This window comes from Mya arenaria, chromosome 15 (assembly GCF_026914265.1).
Source record: "Mya arenaria isolate MELC-2E11 chromosome 15, ASM2691426v1".
Taxonomy (NCBI): Eukaryota; Metazoa; Mollusca; class Bivalvia; order Myida; family Myidae; genus Mya; species Mya arenaria.
Window position 1 is genome coordinate 15,638,968 of NC_069136.1, and position 22,952 is coordinate 15,661,919.

The window sequence follows — 22,952 nt, forward strand, 5'->3', positions numbered from 1 at the left end:
GAAAATGAATAATTTTGAAGTAAAGTTAGTACAGCTGAAACACGTTGAATTGATATCCCAGGGACTCCCCTTACGCCCTTACATGGAGTAAAAATAAATTGCATTATATCTAGTTTGAGCTAAGGAGGAAGTCGAGCCAAGCAATATCAGCCAATGGGATTTGACTGTATTGGTATTAATCAGTATTTGATATGAAAATGTGTCATAATATTTAATTATAATAATCATATTTATTATTATGATACAGTACTATGATATAATATTATATAAATATCATATGGCAGCATGTGTGACATTGATATTGTCAACCCGAGAGCAGAATGTCACCCGAGGCGTTAGCCATTACAATTATGCTAAAAATCCTTCAAAAACTGACAATTCCTATCTTCTGAGATTTTGTTTACATATTGAATAGTGACATTACTGCTGTATGTGTATAAGGGAGCCAATCATGTCATGATTTAGCTATAATATTGAAGCAGTTATTTGCCTTATATGACATTCAAAATATCACTGTGGTCACATGATCTGACAGTGAATTTTTCGCTTGGTGACGTATCAAAAAGATTGAAAATGTTTCTGATAGTCAAAATAGCTCTTTTTCGGGTAGTGGGACTTTTACCATTGTAGACAAAAGTGAGGTATAATAATGGATAATGTCCCACTTTCAGAATGCTTTCAAACACAATAACTTTCATAACTATCTGTGTTAAGGAATACAATGTTGTTTTTCCAGGGCTACAAGATGGATGATCTGCTCACATCCTACATAAGCCTTATGTTGACAAACATGAACAAGCAACGCACATCACGACGATAAATAGAACATAGTATATAAGCAGAAGTCATCAAGATGATAAACGGAACATTTTGAACAAACAGCGCACATCATGATGATGAACCGAACACTGTGGAAGTACATCATGAAGAAAAACTGACATCACAATGATAAATCAAGATTTGTGAAAGTATACTGTGACGATAAAAAATCATAAACCAAGTAATATTGCCAACTATGATCATGAACCCATGCAGCATACATCTCTATGTCTAAAATAAATGCGCTTCATGACGATAAAACAACGCACATCACGTTTATCGGCCGAGCTACGTCTGCAACAACAATGTCATTTCTCATACACCTATTTGAGAACTGCAACTAGGCTGTGGAGAGTACTAAAATGTTCAAACAATTAAACACTATTTACGTGTATAGATCTTTTATAAGTATGGCATTATTATAAAAGATTGTTAAAAATTATCTTCATATTCAAATGCATGCATAGAGATGCACATTTGAGCATTAAAATTAATATATTTCACAAAAATGTAGCTGAATTATCATTTATTCCATATAAACGCACTGTAGAGATATTTTAATGACCATGAATGCTTACATGTATTTAGATTTTGTTCATATCATAAAATAGTTTTTTTTTATCAGGCCACTTAAGTGGGAAAATACACTTGCATAATGATGCTTGGAGTATTATTATTATTAAAATCTTCATTGTTCACGCTAATGTCTCGACCAATGGGATTGCCAAAAGTTGTATCTGCTGGTAATGTGAATACCTCGACAGGGTTCGTTTATGCATATGACGTTACAATATATATAAAATAGTATATGAAACACGTGTATTCACAACAGACTTAAAATCAGCGTATCTTTATTGGTGAAAATCTTAAAGGGTAACATAATTAATATTTTATCGGAAAAGTATTTCATATGTAGATTGCATAAAACATCAAATATAATCCTACATTTACAAATTGGGCCAATTTTTCGGAACTTTTTAACAAAGTTAACAATTAAAAATTGATTAACTTTTTTTATGATACCAGTATGCTCATATATTTATATAAAACACATACAGACAAAACATGTGTCTCAAAAAGTGTTAGAAACACTGCAGATCGAACAGTCATATGACCATGAGAGTTCCAAAGCAAGTTTAAAGATAACAAAAATGACATTTACAACAATCGGCAGATTGTTTAGAACAAATTTGTTAACAGCATTGTCGTTACCGTTTAAAAGTGAAATATTTTATGATGTGCTGATTTATTTGAGTAAAAGAAACATAGCTGAATCAGTTGTCTCAATATTTGTGCACAGTACCACAGATCAAATGTGATTCCTTGAAACTTTCAAAGTATTAGAGGTTTGAAAGTTAACAAAGATCTAATTAACAATCGGCCCATCGTTAACTTTAACTCGGTTCTTAACAATGATGATCCCATTAACCTGCTGGTAGAATCCGTGAGGGGCAATCGAAATCCAGGAATATAGTGCCATTAGGAATATTTTTATGAATGCATTTACAAAACTCAAGTGGTCAAAGTTGCAGCATGCGGGTGAGCGGGCGGACTGATGGGCGAGTTTTATCCAGTTTGTTGTCTAATCAATAAGCCGTTGTTTTTTCATCACCAAAGTTGGTCAGAATTTTTATGGGCATAATATCTTGTTCACTACTGAATTAAGGTAATAAAATATATAAACAAACACAAAACAAACTATTTATTCATTGTAGCCTAAACATAGAATTAAAATGTACATGTTATGCTGGTGAGCGTTTTTGGCTGGCAATGGATGTGATGTAGGCAAATTTGTATGAGTGTTTATAGTGTGGTAACATACATATTATGTATATAATTCATGAATATTTGTATTTATATTAGTATGTCCCTTACTTTAAAGGTACCATATTGTACATGTATATTGCTAATACTATATTTGTTTTGTTTGTTTTTTTTGTTTGTTTGGTATACAGTTGTTTGACAATAGTTTGTATTGAGCTTTATGCGGAGTTTACTATTGATTCTTGACTTGTTCACCAGACACTTCTAACTTGGCCTAGCTCAAAATGTGTTGTTTTTTTCTCTTGGGGACACATTCCAAGTAAATTCATTCTAAGTTGTTATCTGAGTTGTTAATGCTAAAATTCCATATCCTTGGGTGGTATACAATACACAGCTTAAGTCAATCTTACCGTCATAAACGATTGACTTAATTTACTGTATAGGTCAGTTATTTATATCACACATTCCGATTAGCTACATCGTTCTTAGATCCAATTAAGACCAATATTGAATATTACCCAAGGGGCGATATTACAGAAGCATCTTAAGTGAAATCTTATACTATTCCTTTACCCTGACACTTTTGTTTACTGATTTAATAAACATTTAGAATATTTCTGGTAACATTAAGATAAATAATTTCTAATATATATTTCTATGCCATAGCAATTAAAATATCTTGCAGTTCTAATAGGCTATTGCAAATATATTGCTTTTAATTTTTATATGTGAAACTATTAAATATCTAACTTAGGATGCTTCTGTAATACGGGTCCTCATGTTAGTGACCTTCCCTAATGTAGTTTGGGCTCCTTTCAGTCTCTGGCAACCCCCTTACTTAAGCCCCTAAAATCTAAATACATGTTCCTTTTTTCAGAAAAAAAAACTTTTGTGATGTATTCAATCACATAATATTTTTATAATGGCAACACATTCCAAACATAATCATTCCAAATTGTTATACAAGTTGTTTACGCCAAATCCCCTGTCCTGATGTTTCATTCCCTGTCCCAGATTTCTAATATACAATGTAGTTTTGGCTGCAGGCCCTACACTTTTTTCTCACAAAGACCGAATCTTGTGATTTACTAAATAATAATATTTACGGAGTAGAGAATATTGGATTAAATCTGTCTGCTTTACTTATTGACTGGGTAGAAGCAAAACCCCTGGCGGGAAAAACTGTATATATGAAGTCAGGCTTTATTGATTAAGCTTATAACAGACACTCATGAGTGGAATATAAATACTTCAAGCATTTCTAAAAAATAAAACCCAAATGCAGCCAAATAGTTTTCTTTTTTTGTTCCCAATTTCTGTGATTGTTTTCATCATAAGATTTGATAGAGATTTTGTAGCAGATTCCCACGTTATGTCCCTTACATAATAGATTATATTATATATTCCAATCTACATTCTAGCAGAAACGTTTTTTTGTATATATGTTTGTGTATGTTGCAGGCATATCAAAGTGTTGTTTATATATCATAGGCAATAAACTTAAAATTTCAATTGAATTGTTATCCATTTTTAGGGTGTATGATTTTTGAAGAAAAAAAATGTTTGCCTTGGGAGTAGAATTGAATGTGTTATTGGTACCAGTCGGACTACCATAGCACTAGCTCCCTAAGTCGGCAGTAAGATTACTAAATCATTGGTAATAACTGGAAAACCGTTTTAAGACCTGAAACATATTGCCAGGGACAAGCCCATTACTCCGGCTTTATTAATTGTAATGCTCCTGTTTGGATGTGAATAAGAGATACAATGTTTATGTGGCCATGGTTTATCTTGAGATACATCTTCTAAATGGCCGAGTTGTATATAGAGCGTCTGGCAGATTTATTGTGTATATGACCTAGGTCTATCTAGTGAATTTGACAGAAAGTGTGTACATGACCAAGGTCTATCTAGAGAAACATTGTGTACATGGACAAGGTCTATCTAGAGATACATTGTGTACATGGACAGGGTCTATCTAGAAATACATTGTGTACATGGCCAGAGTCTGTCTAGAGATACATTGTACACATGACCAAGGTCTATCTAGAGATACATTGTGTGCATGACCAAGGTCTATCTGGAGATATATTGAACACATGACCAAGGTCTATCTAGAGATACATTGTGTACATGGCCAATGTCTATCTAGAGATACATTGTGTACATTGCCAAGGTCTATTAAGAGATACATTGTGGACATGACCAAGGTCTATCTAGAGATACATTGTGTACATGACCAGGGTCTGTCTAAAGATATATTATGTTAATGACCAATGTCTTTCTAGAGATACATTGTGTTAATGGCCAAGGTCTATCTGGAGATACATTGTGTACATGGCCAAGGTCTATCTAGAGATACATTGTGTACATGGCCAAGGTCTATCTAGAGAAACATTGTGTACAAGGCCAAGGTCTATCTTGTGATACATTGTGTATAAGGCCATGGTCTGTCTAGAGGTACATTGTGTACATGGCTAAGGTCTGTCTAGAGATACATTGTGTACATGGCCAAGGTCTGTCTAGAGATACATTGTGTACATGGCGAAGGTCTGTCTAGAGATACATTGTGTACATGGCCAAGGTCTATCTAGAGATACATTGTGTACATGGTCAGGGTCTGTCTAGAGGTACATTGTGTACATGGCCAGGGTCTGTCTAGAGATACATTGTGTACATGGCGAAGGTCTGTCTAGAGATACATTATGTACATGGCAAGGGTCTGTCTAGAGATACATTGTGTACATGGCGAAGGTCTGTCTAGAGGTACATTGTGTACATGGCCAAGGTCTATCTTGTGATAGATTGTGTACATGGCCAAGGTCTATCTAGAGATACATTGTGTTAATGGCCAAGGTCTATCTGGAGATACATTGTGTACATGACCAAGGTCTATCTAGAGATACATTATGTACATGACCAATGTCTATCTAGAGATACATTGTGTACAAGGCCAAGGTCTATCTTGTGATACATTGTGTATAAGGCCAGGGTCTGTCTAGAGGTACATTGTGTACATGGCTAAGGTCTGTCTAGAGATACATTGTGTACATGGCCAAGGTCTATCTAGAGATACATTGTGTACATGGCCAAGGTCTATCTAGAGAAACATTGTGTACAAGGCCAAGGTCTATCTTGTGATACATTGTGTATAAGGCCAGGGTCTGTCTAGAGGTACATTGTGTACATGGCCAGGGTCTGTCTAGAGATACATTGTGTACATGGCGAAGGTCTGTCTAGAGATACATTATGTACATGGCCAGGGTCTGTCTAGAGATACATTGTGTACATGGCGAAGGTCTGTCTAGAGATACATTGTGTACATGGCCAAGGTCTATCTTGTGATAGATTGTGTACATGGCCAAGGTCTATCTAGAGATACATTGTGTTAATGGCCAAGGTGTATCTGGAGATACATTGTGTACATGACCAAGGTCTATCTAGAGATACATTATGTACATAACCAATGTCTATCTAGAGATACATTGTGTATATGGCCAAGGTATATCAAGAGATGCATTGTGTACATGGCCAAGGTCTATCTAGAGATACATTGTGTATATGGCCAGGGTCTGTCTAAAGAAACATTATGTTAATGACCAAGGTCTATCTAGAGATACATTGTGCATGGCCAAGGTCCTTATAGAGATACATTGTGTACATGACCAAGGTCTATCTATAGAGATACATTGTGTACATGGCCAAGGTATATCTAGAGGTACATTGAGTACATGGCCAAGGTCTATCTAGAGGTACATTGAGTACATGGCCAAGGTCTATCTAGAGATACATTGTGTACATGGCCAAGGTCTATCTAGAGATACATTGTGTACATGGCCAAGGTTTATCTAGAGGTACATTGTGCACATGGCCAATATCTATCTAGAGGTACATTGTGTACATGGCCAAGGTCTATCTAGAGGTACATTGTGTACATGGCCAGGGTCTGTCTAGAGGTACATTGTGTACATGGTCAATGTCTATCTAGAGGTACATTGTGTACATGGCCAAGGTCTATCTAGAGATACACTGACATTGCCAAAGTCTATCTAGAGATACATTTTGTACATGGCCAAGGTCCATCTAGAGATACATTGTGTACATGGCCAAGGTCTACCTATAGAGATATATTGTGTACATGGACAAGGTCTATGTAGAGATACATTGTGTACATGGACAAGGTCTATCTAGAGATAAATTGTGTACATGGACAAGGTCTATCTGGAGATACATTGTGTACATGGACAAAGTCTATCTGGAGATACATTGTGTACATGGACAAGGTCCATCTAGAGATACATTGTTAACAAGGCCGCATGGACAAGTCTACGGTATAAATATAATGCTTACCGATTCCACAGTCATGGTCAGTGTATCCATCCAGGCATCCACAGAAGAATTCGTTCACTTGGTCAAAGCAGGTCCCATTGTGTTGGCATGGGCTGCTGGCACACTCGTTAATGTCTGGCAATGAAAAAGAAGTACATTTAAAGGTATCATTATAGTCATGGTATTGGTGTACTTTAAATGGTCGACACAGAGTTTAACGCATACATGAACACTGTTGCACCTTGTTTAAATGGCGTAATTGATGTAAAAATGGCAATGAATAGCTAGCTTAATTTATAACAGGGCCGCTCTATCAGTAATATTTCCGACATCAAGAATGACCAGCCAACCAAATGTTGCTGTTGGTATGCAATGAGAAAAATCGGGCTAAAAAGGACGAACCAGAGAATGCCGCAATTGTTATACCTAGGAACATCGTGCTACAAGGAACGCTAAACACATATTATTAGGTGTGTATGCTTTTAACCTAATTGAACAGATTGATATATTTACACGTTGTTACGATAGTTATGTCTTTGTTATGAATGTTTAGGTTACCTATCCCACAGTCAAAGCCGGTATATCCATCCAGACATCCACAGACGAACTCGTTCACTTGGTCAAAGCAGGTCCCGTTGTGTTGACATGGGCTGCTATCACACTCGTTAACATCTGGCAATGCAAAGTACTTGCATTCACTGATAATATAATGGTATCAATATCGGTGTATGATCAACACCCGGCTCACTATATTCGTGGACTCGAACTGGATTAAAAGGACCGATTTCTTTACTATATGTCCATATAAAATTTGATCGGACGACTCGATTTTTCGATGGTCGGTATTTTGCCACGTTCGCATTCATTTTCGCGGTCCCTTCTTAAGAATTCCACTCTTTATTTTGTTCGCTTGGCTGGATGTAATTTTTACGGCCCATTATGTGAATTTACACCTTGATTTATTAGCTTGGCTTGATTTCGCATAAGGCGCTTCTTAATAAGTCTGGCTTGATTGGTATCATAATAGTTATCAAATCAAACTGGCTTAACAAATTGAGCAAACATGCTATCACTTTAATTCCCATCTTCCTTATGTTATAACATATATTTATTTTAGTAGTCCTATCAATAATACTGCCAATATCAATATCCGCAAGCCAACTGAACGTCAGTAGATGTGCTGAAAAAAACTTGCTAAAATAACGCTTTACTCATAAAAACTATTTCCAATCACATATGTTTTTAAAAAGAATTGTAAATAATGATGTACAAACACGTTGCAACAATAGTTAGCACCACGGTTTAAATATAATGCTTACCTATTCCACAGTCAAGGTCAGTGTATCCATCAGGGCACCCACAGACGAATTCGTTAACTAGGTCAACGCAGGTCCCAATGTTTTGACACGGGCTGCTAGCACACTCGTTAATATCTGGCAATGCAAAGTAGGTATATTTAATTGTAATATTACAGTCATGATATCAGTGCACAATAAATGGTCGTCAAACAGAGTAACGCATACATGTTCACTGTTGCACAATTGTGTCATTACAAATTGGGTGTAAACACGGGGATGAAAGTATAGCTTTTTTAGCACAGCGCCGACCTATCAGTTATTCTTCCGGCATCACGAGTAACCAGCCAACCGATTATCTCTGTTGGTATATAATGAACAAAATTACGGTAAAAATAACGCGCCGACATATCAAAGTTGCTGACACAGAAATACTATTCCAAGGGTGTGTATGATTTAAAAGTAAATAATCATATTGATATATTTAAACAATGTAACGATAGTAAGATCGATGTTTTATAAATCCAAACTACCTATTCCACAGTCAAAACCGGTGTATCCATCACTACATCTACAGACGAACTCGTTAACTAGGTCATAGCAGGTCCCGTTGTGTTTACATGGGCTGCTAGCACATTCGTTAATATCTGGCAATGCAAAGAATATGCATTCAATGATAGTATTATGGCCACGATATCGGTGTACATGTACATTACATGGTTATAATCACACAGTTTATTGTGCACATTTACACTGTTTCACTCTTATTAATTACATATTGCGGGTAAAGGCGGCGAAACAATACCCGATATTTTAGCAGTGTGCCGCCCAATCAATGTAGCCACAAAATAGAACCTCACCATCGCTTAAATATGTGCTACAAAGAAAGCTTTTCACATAAAAACAACTATAAGGTATCCATGTTTTAAAAAGCCTTTATTTGAACGTATTTTATGTATGTGTTACGATAGTAACGATTAGAATATCTACGTAATAAATAGTATGTCTACCTAAACCACAGTCAAAACCGGTGTATCCATCACTACATCCACAGACGAACTCGTTAACTAGGTCGTAGCAGGTCCCGTTGTGTCAGCAGGGTATGCTAGCACACTCGTTAATGTCTAGAAATACAAAAAAGGTACATTTAAAGGGAATATTATTATCACGATATCGGCATACAGTACATAACCATCACACATGTTGATTTTCAAATTTTCCACTGATGTATTTTTTATATTTTTATATTACGTGACGCGGCTAAAGACAGCATTAAATTTTAGAATACAATTATCTCAACGCCGTGCTATGAATCATACTGCCAGCATTGAGTGTCACCATCAAACTGAACATCGCCATCTGATGTGCTGAAGTAAAGCGTGCTAAATATTTACGCTTAACTAAGAAATTTTATTTCATGATACATATGTGTTTTACAATTATCGAAAATAGTGATATACAAACACGATTTTACGATGGTAAGCTCCAGGGTATAAAAATTATGCTTGCCTATTCCACAGTCAAGATCAGTGTATCCATCAGGGCATCCACAGAAGAACTCGTTTACTTGGTCAAAGCAGGTCCCATTATGTTGACATGGGCTGCTAGCACACTCGTTAATGTCTGGCAATGCAAAGTAGGTACATTTAAAGGAGACATTATAGTAAATATAATGGTGTACTTTAAATGATGATCACACAGTTTAACGCATACATGCACACTGTTGTACCTTTGTTCAATTACGTTATGGGTGTAAACTCGGCGATGAAATTCCAGCTATGTTTCGCACAGCTCCGACCTATCAATAACGACTTCACGTGTTAACAGCCAACCAAATGTTGCTGTTGGTATGTAATTAACACAATCGGGCTAGAGAGAATGCGCCAAAATATCAATGCCACTGACTGCATAACGTATAACCAGCAAAGAGAACGTTGCCATTTGTATACCTAGGAACATTGTGCTACAATGAATGCTAAACGCTTAAATACTAATTGAAGGTGTGTATGTTTTAAACACAATTTAACATATTGATATATTTACACGTTGTTACGATAGTCAAGTCTATGTTTTAAATGTTCAGTCTACCTATTCCACAGTCAAAGCCGGTGTATCCATCCGGACATCCGCAGACGAACTCGTTAACTAGGTCAAAGCAGGTCCCGTTGTGTTTGCATGGGCTGCTAGCACACTCGTTAATATCTGCAAATAAAGGTAATAAGTAGGTTCGTCAAATGATAATATTATGATCACTTTTTCGGTTTAATTCATATACAAGTTATCACACAGCTTATAGTGGACATTTACACATGTTTCACTCTTACTAACTTACATAGTGCGGGTAATCGCGGCGAAAACAATCCCCTGATTTCTAGCAGAGCGCCGCCCTATCAATGATACTGCTTACAACACATGTAGCCAGCAAACCGAACGTCGCCATTGGTATGTGCTGACGCAATTGTGCTACAAAGTCCGCTTTCCACAAAAGTACTATTTGAAAGTATCGGTGTGTTTTGAAACAACAACAACAATTTAACGTATTGATCTACAAATATAGTGTTATGGAAGTAAGATCTACGTCATAAACCTTGCGTCTACCTATTCCGCAGTCGAAGCCGGTGTATCCATCAAGACATCCACAGATGAACTCGTTTACTTGGTCAAAGCATGTCCCATTATGTTGGCATGGGCTGCTAGCACACTCGTCAATGTCTGGAAATACATAGTTGGTAGATTTAAAGATCATATTATAGTCAAGATATCGGCGTTCGGTAATTTTTTATCACACAATTTGTCTGATGCACTCTTTTTAAAGTACATAACGCGGATGAACACGGCGTTGAAATTTAGGTTTTATTTATCTCAACGCCGTCCTTTTATTCATACTGTCACCATCAGCTGTGCATCACCTAAAGTAAAGTAAAGAAAGTAAGATCACGGTATAGATATTGTGCTTACCTATTTCACAGTCATAGCCGGTGTAGCCATCCAGACATCCACAAGAGTAATTGTTAACTAGGTCATAGCAGGTTCCATTGTGATGGCATGTGCTGCTAGCGCACTCGTTCATCTCTGGCAATGCAACGTAGGTACATTTAAACATTATATTAAAGTCACAATATCGATGTCTTGACATGGTCACCGAACAGTTTGTCATGCCCACGTACACTGTTGGCCGCTTATTCAGTCACATAATGCGGGCTCTACCGGTGATGTAATTCCGGCTTTAGTTCGCATATCACCGGCCTATTTATTATACTGCATGCATCACGTGTAAGCAGCCAAACGAACGCTGCTGTTTGAACGTGCTGAAGAAAATCGTGCAACAAAGAACGCTAATCACAGAAAAACTGCTATATCAAGGTGTGTATGTTTTAGAATATATAATTGAACAAATTGTTATACAAACCAATTATTACGAAAGTAAGCACTACATTTTACTTATATTGTCTACCTATTCCACATTCAAAGCCTGTGTATCCATCAAGGCATCCACAGAAGAACTCGTTAACTAGGTCAATGCAGGTCCCATTGTGTTGACATGGGCTGCTAGCACACTCGTTAATGTCTGAAAATACAGAGTTAATACATTAAAAGGTTAACACATTTTCTCGATATCGGTGTACTTTACATGCTCGTCAAACGATTTGACGCATACAGTACACTGTTGTACATATATAACATTACACGGCCTTGCAATACCGCCTGTATTAAGCACAGCCCCAGCCCATCATGATTCTGGCTGTAGTACGTGTAAACAGCAAACCAAAAGTCTGGGTTTGTATGTGCTTAATGAAATCGTTCTACCAAGAACGCTTAAAAGATATATACTATTCCAAGATATATCTCTCTATATATATGTTGTTTTAAAACGAAATTTGTTCTTTACTTCAACTATTCAATTGTCTCAACAGTGAAAGATACGTGACCTATTATACAGTTGTGTCCCGTGAAACCTGGTACGCATGCGCAGTTATAGTTGTCCATGTATCCTTGACGTTGACAGGTTCCATTGTGTTTACATGGTGAACTGTCGCATGGATTGATATCTGAAAAGAAAAACAATACCAAATTTTCAAAACGTTCTTGTTCTTTATTTGAAATAACCAGAACGTCATTTGATTGCACAATGTAATAATTTGCCTAATAAGAATAACCTCAAGAAACCGATGTCACAGGACGCTTACATTATTGCATTAAACATAAACGGTCTTTTAGAACATTCATAAAAAGCTTAGAGATGACCAACATCATATAACGTTCAGTACTTACCCAAGACAAGAAGAGTCACACAATGTTGGGTACTCATCCTGAAAAATTTAACATTTTCTATTTTTTCTTAAAATACCCATTAGATTTGCACTGAGAAATTGCCCTGAACATTGTAGCGCGGTAAATATTCTTTCAATGAATACAGAGAACAATTGAAGTCGACAATCATTCAATATGAGGACGCCTATTATTTCTTCTTCACCTGTTCCCTATATCATGCAAAAAACAACATATTCATACAGCATCACCTACACGATCAATTGTCTGCTATTAGGCATATATCACTTCAAGTTCTATTATTTGGATCCAAACAACGCCACGGACCTGACCAACAAAATCAATTACGTTCAACATTTAATTCGGCAAACTAAACGTTTTTTTTATCTCTTTAAGATAAAAAAAATATTAATCAACTATCACGTAATTGACGCGATACGGGGACAATCGCGGTATCAATACCAGATAATTGAAGACAATATATGCCAAAACTCGTCCAATATTGATCCAACACGGCCAATATTAACCAAACTCGGCCAATATGAGTTTCCTCCATTTTGATTGGCTGCAAAACTCACCAATTATAGGATTTGAGAAATGGACCATTTTCATCGGCTGTTAAAACTCGCCTTATATGAGACTGGAAATTATTTTATAAGGGTAGACATTTCGTTATCCGTTTTACCGTTTTGTGCTTTGTTAAAACCTTTATGCAATTGCTAGCCTATTAAATTTTTCAGCCTTTTTTGTGTACGGTTTGATGCTAAAGTTGTATTTAACCCGTTGGTGGATTTTACGACTATTCTGAGTTTGTACATCGATACAATGGACGACAAATGTGAAACTTTTGACGTTTTGGCAAACGATTTACGAAATTAAGACGAAAAGGCATGCTTCCTTAGACTGCATAGCGCTTAATTCAAAAGTATGTGCTATGTTACTGAAAGATGCATATCAAAATCAGCATAACAAAATTTAGAAAAGCAGACACCATGAATGAATAAGGGATAACTACGGCTTCAATGTGAACTTAAGATAACTTATTTGAATGTTTTTAACCAAAATGTTGTACCATACGTAATTGTTAATTAATACTTATTAATAAGGTGATTTTATATTGGACGAGTTATTTTTCCTCGGTCAGCTGTATTTGCCTTCGCCCTTTTGGACTTAGGCAAATACAGCTAACCTCAGAAAAATATTCAGCCAATATGAAATCACCTAAATGAAATGACCTGCCCTGTACCTGCCATCCCCCCTCTTTCTGCCCTGAACGTTGCTACCCTTTGGCTACTTTTGTACTTCAAACGCATTTTACCACCTACTACTTCATATATTTGTCATTCAACTTGCAACTTATCCATCAAGTTAAAACGATAACATAAATCAACGAACAATTACAACATTAACATTACAAGAAGCTTGAAAGAGTGACAGACGCAGAGCTAACACGCTTCCTTCTCAATTCTGTCGAAATTATTTTGTTTTTTGCATATATAAATTGTTTAGCTTTCATATATTATTACCTTAGAAAAAACCCCATTTATTTTTGATTATACTATAACTTTGTGTAACCGTAAAATGCTCTTTTGAAAATATTTTTTAACCAATATGAATTTAAGTCTGAATTGTATTGCATGAAATTAGGATCCAAGCAACAAACACATCAATTATACGATAGAAAGCCAGACATGTCATTAAATTGCATATTATCAATAAAATAGAAAGTTGGATTCATAACAAAACGAGGCTTTTATAAATGAAAACATGAGTTGCATACACCGAGATAACAGGGATATATTCAATACATATTATTGAGTTCACTCTTACAAGCAGTTGTCTGTCGCCTCCACACAGATGGTTTTAGAGCCCCTGTCAGCAGCCACTGGTGTCCATGTGAGGTCCATTGCATAGACGTCAGGTCGGAACCTGTCGTCATTGCACAGAGCAGACTGTCTTACATTGGTTGGTGGATCAAGTAGTGTAAATGATATAATCCTATGAAATGATTAAAAATGACAATTTCTATTAGCTCCATGTTGTCCACGAATATAATCAAATGAGGTATCTTGATTTACATTGAATGCTTGTTCTTAATTCATTCTCTGTTCATATGGTTTTTTTTAAGTTCTCTCACTCTATTAAACTGAAAACACAAATGTGGATACTGTATATGTATATGCATATGATACGTACGAATTGTATATTTTAACTTATTTTTTTACAGAAGAAAACATGTAACACAGTGAATATGAGTGATTTCTTACGTTGCTGCTCTTGATGTTGCATAGAACCTCAGACTAACAGTATCCCCTGGTTTGTACACAAGAACGTCATTTTCTGACGGAGTTGGTTCAAGAAACATAGGCTTATCAGAGCAAGATCTGTTACGAGGTTCGGGTGTCAACAAAACAAACTGTAAACATAAGATGAATGTGTTTAAGTATTTTGACCACTGTCTAATAGTGCTGAAAGAGATGCGATAGCCGATACGTATGTGTTTGTGTTTGCCAAAGGCGCTTTTTGATGTTGACGCTTATATTTTTCTTATACACACAATTTGAACATCATAACCAACGCCTTATACCAAACATATAGTGACAAAGAGTATATGCTTCGATGGTGCATACGTTTTAATATCAGCGCTTTACATAAAAAATAGAGAGACACTTAGGATTTGACCTTGGATGTTGCATACGTTTGAATATCCTAACAAACGTCTTATAGCATACAGCTAGGGGACTAAGGATATAAATTTCCAAGGTGCATACGTTTAAATACCTTAACTAATGCCTTATTGCAAACCTGTAGAGGTACCGATGATATGACCCTCGACGGTGCATACGGTGTGCTCCCGATGGTTATTGTTGATGTAGGTTTGTCCTTAATCGTAATTGCCAAGGCGTAGACACCATATTGGTCTAGGCTAGCATCGATCGTTAAGTCACAATTCTAAAATATTAAATAGGGAACACTAAAACCTCATTATAATGGAACAGCATAATGTTAAATATATCGAACAGAATGTTGCCATACTTCAATGTTGACCCAATTTTGGCCAGATGTTCTTGGGCGCATGTATTATAATACACCACAGGAATAGTTTATATAATTTTCAAGTCGTTTTGGGTTAATAAAACTTGATTTGTACGTCTTGTATCATATAGTTCTAATTGACAAACTTTTATCTTAATAACTTTGGAAGCGAGCATTTAATACCGTTTGAAGGGTTGCTACTGGTGCCTTTCCTGCAGAGTAGCAAACGCCTTCACACTCAAGACCCGTTGACCATCTGCATGTCACGCGGTCACCATCTTCATCTGACACTGGTAACCGGAGCGTTTCCTTACATCCGTTTTGAACACTGCATGAATAGATATGTAAGAGATTTATTGGCAATTTGTAAGTTAATAAGGTGCAATAACTTAGTTAAAAATGTTTAGTTTGTAGCAACAGTCGAACTTTAACTGTATTACTTCAATACTGATATGCATTATTATCAAAACTCATTTAAATCTGTCTATCTGTCCGTTTTTGCAAAATCTAGCTTGAAAAAGGGATAAGACTGTGGTGGTTTGTAACTAATTATCTTGATCTATATTTTTATCAAAAAAAAATGATATCAATCCTTAAGCTATTTCATGAGCAAATTTCTTGACACTGTAATATTAGCAAATTTAGAAGTTGAAAAGGTCCCATAACTATGTTAAAAATTGGCGATTTACAACTACATGTTTATAATGATAGTAAACTGTTGAACCACCTAAACGCATTAACGAATAACTGTCAAACTCTAAGTTGAAAAGGGGACATTTCTCTCAAATGAATAAAAATGTTAGTTTATATCAATGGTCAGAATTGACATGTGGTTTCCACACACGTGTACCAAATATAATTTGAAACCGTCAATCCTTTCATGCATTAAAATTCTGACAAAACCGACCGACCGACCAACGGGCGGACCGCCGACCGTCCGAACTACGATCAGACAAACTTACTCCTAGATGACCACAACACTGTTAATGATTAAGTTGATTTTTTTTATCAAATGCCGATGCATTTTCATTTTTCCCTGGTTTTCACTAGCAGTTCATTAGGAAACATATAATTTATTTAAAGTTAATACACCCACTAGTAAACAGGTTTGGTTGGCACAACGGGGCTGAAGTTTGGGGCGAGAGTGTCTGAACGTGTATGCAAATCCACCGTTGTAGTTAATCGCCAGTTTCCACTTCCAAGTTCGCTTATCCATGCTCCACCTGTAAACCTGATTGAACACGAATATAGTATAATACATTCTTGAACACAAACCATTTGCAAGTACCAAAATAATATAACGTAAGGCACAATTTAACTTTTCATCGAAGAAAGTTACATGCAATACTGCAAATGCCCAGTAGCCTCGGCTGAATATAAATGTTTTTTTTTTCTATTTTCAAAAATAACTGAGTCATATTAAACTATAAAGAAAAAACCCAGACAATATTCACCATACGGTAAACGAATAAAATACTACTTAAAAAACTATTGACTTATAACATATTTCTAACTGGATAACATAATTTTACTTTTTTTATGCATTGTCGTGTTATTTAGTTTACATCTTTGAGAAAAAATTAAAGTTTAAATATATCTTAAATAAAAAATGACCGTCATCACGTGTTACAGTAAAGTAAAGGGTAGGAACCGTTTTGTTTTCAATGATTGCAGAACTTGAGCGCTTGGTTTAACTACTACCAGATACACTCTTCGTAAAACGTTTTATTGTGGTACTTTACAGTTTACTGATGAGGTACTGCATATATTTACTGTATGAGCATAAGCTCTAGGACAATGGCAATCTATTTCCAGTTCATTTTCACGGATACAACATAGAGTAAACGTTTTCATTTATAATGGAGATATATACTCAATGACGTAAGGTCCTGGCCCAGGAAAGACGTAACTGAACGTGCTTTCAGTCCTCTCCCAATTTTGTGAAGCGTCAAACCCAGTGCACGTAAAACCTGGCCTGTTTGCGTTCACCATCGTTCTGTTCCCTGGACATCCAGAAACGCATATCCAGGAAGCGATGGATGAGGGTTGGTACACGTTAAGGTTACTTGAGCTACACGCATTCCTTCTGTATGCCCATCCTAGCTTAGCACTGAATTCGACCTGGATAAAATGCAAAACAGTTATAAACTAAACTTATTGTTATGACACTAACAAGATTTGGCTTAAGATATGAAGCAATAATTAATGCTTGTTCAGTGTAAGATTTTAACGACCATAATTTGCTTTTTGATACACTACAAAGTGTGTAAGTTGCACAATCTCTGATAAGATTAATATGTCACATAACGATTAAGTATTTAAATATAAAATAGTGGTCATTGAAGAAATGGATTGGTGACATTATCAGGATAGGGACGCAGTTGGGCTGGTTAAAGTGTGACGGACTACATGAGTACTTTAATCATCCCAACTACGTTCATATCCCTGAAAGCCATTTATCACGTGTGAATTAGGTACGTTTGGAATACTAACATTCAGTATTCATTGGGTGAAATGGATCTCAATTGTTATCTACTGAGTAAAACATATTATTTTCATTTGTATATTCTACAATGAGATGGAATTGACAGTTCATTTTACAATAGCACTTTAAAGTTTAGCCTACGGTCGCCATTCCAGATATTACTTGTTTGAATTTTTATCAAGCACTGTTGGGTTAAGATTCTTTTCACACATAAAACACGTTTTAATATATCAAAAATTATACTTTGAAGAGTTTTAACTGCCTAATACATTAGTAACTATATTCAGTAACAATTTACGTTATAAATTAGTTCCTGCCTGGTTAGTAATCGTTTCCACTCGTCTGATTATCACGGCAAGTGAAGGCGAATATGGAATATGGCATAACTGCCCGACGAATACAAGCACGTGTACCACAGACTTCATTTTTACGAAAATATAAAATTGACGAAGGATAGGCAAAAATCGACCCAATGAAGATTATTAATGAATTTACAACATTATCGCTAAGACAAGCGAAATAAATTTTACCGTTGACACACTCCATTTGCAGTAATGAGTGCAACTGGTTTTAAAGGTTGAAAGAGTTATGTTGAAAAGTATTTAATTTACTTATTCAGATAAGAAATGTTCATATTTTCAGGGAAATTACTAGGGTCTCTCAAGCTTTTATATTAATGAATCTGTTTCTAGGCTTCATAGACCCTAGTCGTGTTCACATTATAGTATGATCATCATAATAAATCGACGTTAAAAATAATTGAGAAATGGATATATTGATGTTGAAAAAACAACATGTAAAATGTTAGCTCTTTGATTTCTTATGACAAACATATGTACGAGTATTATACAGAATAAGTTAATGTTGATAATGGCTGAAGTTGGTGATTTTCCCAGTGAAAAACAAGAAGAGAGACATCAAGTCATCGCTAAACATAGAAGAAAACAAACAAGCATGTAGATCACAAAACAATGTTGTTATTTACTTCAATTATAACATGTTAAGTGTACATATCTTTGAAAGACATTATTGTTGAAATTACTATAACAATTGTATATTGTTTTTGTTTTTATGAACTCATTTTTCTGTTATGAGTAAATTAAAACGGGGGAAAAAGGCTTTAAAGGAAATAATCTTAAATATATTCTTTTGAATGACATTTGCAAAACTTATTAAGCTTAATTTTAGTATTTCAAAACTCCCTTCATCGCTGCACGCCAAGGGAGATTACTTTTATTGAGAAGCAATATTTAAAAAAAAAACATTATTCAGGGCCGTTATAATTTAAGACTTCGTTATCAATTAAAGTTAACATTTATTTTTAAAAAACACACTATAATTCACATTTTATCTTGCAACGTGAAAAATATCGAAAGCATTCACTTAAGATAAAGCTATATTTTAAACGATATCAAATATAGTCGGCGCACTCCTGGGCGAGATATCGTCCGCTGTATGCTACTAAAAACATTCTCTATTGATCTCACCGGTTTAATTTATTTCTTATTAAAAGATAATGTTTATACTGTTATCAGTTCCTGTCTGTTCGAATCAAAATGATAAATTTATTATGAAGATCGTGTGAAAATGTCCAAATGTAACAAATTTCATTATCCTTGTTGTCCTTTCTGTAACATGCTTTCCTTTAAGTAAAACCTGCACTGTGAGGGAGCAAGAATTGTGACGTCACCACAAATGTGTACGACCACGGCGATCTTGACACAACAAAAGGTATGTTTGTGTACATTTTCTTTACTAAATTGAATCAAATTAAAACAATACCTAGCCCATGGTACGCCACATAATTTCCGCTTTCATATGGTAAACTTTCTGTTAATCTTGATGTTGTAGTTTTTGAGAACATTCAAAAGCAAATTTGGAATCGGCGATGCAGACGACCACACATTTTGTTTATCTTGCAAAAAACAATGATAAATCGGCTAATTTCAACTGGTTCTTTACAAAAAGATATTTAAACAGTAAATATATACCATTTACAATACATTTTCAAGGCGAAATGATGTTTTTGAAAGAAATCGTACAATATTAAATTATGCGAACGACCACACTCGAGAATTTTAGGCGAACGACCACACTTTTTTATCTTATTTTGATAAGAATGCGAATAAAGCTTCAAATACTTTATTTGTTAATGTGTATGGTATATATTTTAGATGGACAGTCGACAACCTCAGTTCTGCAGATATTGTGGCAAGGTCCTTTCGAACATTTCAACACTGCGGCAGCACGAAACAACGCATATATTATTAAAAAACTTATTGTATTTTCTAACAATATTTTGTTTTTGAAAAGTAATCGCCGTATGTACATAACCAGGAAAGCATTTTCAGAATGTTTTAGTAAATTCTTGCTTTTGTTTGAGGCGATGGGTTTTTAGCTCGACTATTCAAAGACTAACGAGAGCTATCCTACTCACCCTAGAGTCAAACTTTGGTTAAGGTTTGCATGTTAGCACCTTTAAGACATTATCTCAGCAAATGCATGTATTGCATTGAAACTTCAGACAGGCGTTTCCAACTATCCAAACAGACTTAATTAATCAAGTAAGATAGCTCTATTTTGCATAAAATGTAAATTTTGGCCCTTTATTATTCGACTAAAAGATTCTGGTTAAGGTATTGCATATATACCAAAACTTTGCAATCTAAACTTAAAAGTGACAGCTCTTATTATAAAAGATGATTGCACTGTGACTAATTTCATTTTTGTGATTTTTTTTCAGAACTTTATTAGTAAATTCTTGTATTATTTTGAGTCGATAGGTTAGCATAAAAGATTATTGTAGGTGATTCATTTCACTTTTTGTGATTTGCTCTGTGATTACATTTGTATGTTTAAGTTTTACATGTAAACAGCCTAATCACTATTACATGCTATATCAATCTTATAAATGCGATTGTTTCACAAACAAATGCGGACATTTTTTGTTTCATATTGATGTGATTTATACTCTGCGTTTACTGTGATCCGTTTGTATTTTTAAAATAAAGACAATAAACGTTATCAAATATCAGTTTTATTTGATTAATCTTCACTATTATTGCCATATAATAACACTGATTATTGCCATATAAGTCACGTGTCAATAAAGAATAAAGGCACAACACATATTTAATCAGAAACAACTTGTAATTGAGTAATGACTACACATGTCATTCGCCGGCTATAAATGAACTATCCAGTAGCATTAGAAGTTCCATATGATCATATCGATAGTCAACATTGAATGTTTAGGAATCCCATTTAGGATGTAACTAACGTTTTTCAACCATTTCTCATCGCCTTTTCCCTTCTGACACCCTGTGCCCCTTTTTGTAATGAATTTCGATCCAAACATACTGTACCACTCTTCTTCCTTTTTGTCGAACGTATATCGAACATACGGTCCCTGAAAATGTGTTGATGAGATAAATTAAATGTATGTTTTCTTCATCTTACAATACAAAAATTGGTGAAGTTTAACGATTGACATACTTAGATGTAGGTGTCATGGTATTCGGGTGGGTTTTAGCCCTATCAAATGTACGTTAGATCTTGGCATCCGAAAATTGCCCTTGGTACTTCTTTTCATTCTAGACACACATCCTAAAGTGACTTCTATCAGCATCCTACTTGACAATAATCTCCTTTACAATAGTCGAATGCCTCGAAACGCATGCCGCACAATCTCGGTCACATTCTGGTGTTGACATGTCGGATTTGTCCTGCGAATAGAAAAAACATTGAGATCACGAAGACTTTATTCACACACCCTTCAAATTTAATTTAAAAAGTGTAGTCGTTCGCCTCAAATTCTCGAGTGTGGTCGTTCGCATAATTTGATATTTTAATATTGCCTTCAAAAACATCAATACCCCTTGCAAAGGTACTCTAAATGGTATATATCTGCTTTAATAAGTGTTTTTCGTAAAGAACCAGGTTAAACTAGCCGTTTTATCATTGCTTTTGCAAGATAAACAAAATGTGTGGTCGTCTGCATCCTCGATTCCAAATTTGTTATTGAATGTTCTCAAAAACTACGACACCAAGAATATCAGACAGTATACCACATGAAATCGGAAATTATGTGCCGTACCATGGGCTAGGTCTTGTTTTAATTCGATTCAAGATAATAAAGAAAACGTCAAAAACATACGTTTTGTTGTCTCAATTTCACCGTGGTCGTTCGCATTTGTGGTCACGTGATTGTTTTTGCTCCCTCACAGTGAACCTGGTATATTGAAGCAAGTTTCAAAAGGTGTAATAACAAAATTTTATTTTCAAATATCTTGAATAATGCAATCGATTTGTATTTAAAGTTACGCAATTCTTTCTGGAACCCAAACATTATCACTGCTTTTTAAGGTTAGCATAAATATGTTAATAACAAGCATACATTATAAAAAACATCAACACAAAATGGGATTGAGTTTTCTTAACTTTTACCTTGACAAAAATGCCCAAATTAAATATTAGTCTTTTTAGAAACGGACTTGGTTCAAGTTATCAATTTTTTACCCATCCGTAATTAATAAATAACTTAGGCTAAACAAATATTCTGACACACATCACAGGCAGAGGCAGGTGTTTTATGGTCCAAGACTTGTACATACCTCGTAACCGTTACCAGTAGGTTTCCAGAAAATGGAACCACCCCGAAAATGGCTGGATGTCACTATATTAATACATCCTAGACCGATAACGAGAATTTCGAAGAAGAATATTGTTATCATTTCTTTTCGTATAATTAGGACTTAGTCCATACACTTTGAGAATTAAGAAAATATTACGCTGTCACCTAAGCCTATACTTACTTTACATAAAGTTTCATATATTTCTGGCGAATGCGTAAGATATGTATGTTATATAGTTATGATGTATTTATATCTCAAACCCGGAACACTTTCGTAAACCAAAATGTATTTTTTTTCTTCTGAAGATTGCTTGATGTGTTA

General features: G+C 35.3%; 2 protein-coding genes across 2 annotated transcripts in view; one reads left to right on the forward strand and one right to left on the reverse strand.

Moving 5' to 3' along the window:
• Nucleotides 1-4,095, forward strand: part of LOC128219804 (myosin-VIIa-like) — a 58,752-nt gene extending 54,657 nt beyond the window's left edge. Inside the window, exon 34 of the mRNA XM_052927843.1 lies at nt 737-4,095. Within this exon, the coding sequence (XP_052783803.1) occupies nt 737-820 (84 nt within the window). The 3' untranslated portion in view covers nt 821-4,095. The remainder of the gene's footprint in view (nt 1-736) is intronic.
• Nucleotides 889-22,730, reverse strand: LOC128219148 (protein serrate-like). The gene is made up of 17 exons (XM_052926967.1): nt 22,611-22,730; nt 17,386-17,633; nt 16,609-16,743; nt 15,696-15,840; nt 15,282-15,428; nt 14,744-14,892; nt 14,307-14,474; nt 12,480-12,517; nt 12,137-12,256; nt 11,662-11,775; nt 11,166-11,279; nt 10,806-10,919; nt 10,296-10,409; nt 8,232-8,345; nt 7,471-7,584; nt 6,934-7,047; nt 889-908 (listed from the first exon to the last, which is right to left on the reverse strand). Exons 1-17 carry the CDS (start codon nt 22,728-22,730, stop codon nt 889-891), a joined length of 2,088 nt encoding a protein of 695 aa, XP_052782927.1.
• Nucleotides 22,731-22,952: the final 222 nt, after the last annotated feature.

Excerpts from the sequence above, each read along its gene's own strand:
- LOC128219148 (XM_052926967.1), bottom strand. The coding sequence starts at position 22,730 with ATGATAACAATATTCTTCTTCGAAATTCTCGTTATCGGTCTAGGATGT. Across the intron at positions 16,744-17,385 it reads CCAGGACCTTACGTCATTGA|GTTTACAGGTGGAGCATGGA; the intron begins GTATATATCTCC and ends GTGTTCAATCAG. Across the intron at positions 10,410-10,805 it reads CGGCTTCGACTGCGGAATAG|ATATTAACGAGTGTGCTAGC; the intron begins GTAGACGCAAGG and ends CTTTATTTGCAG.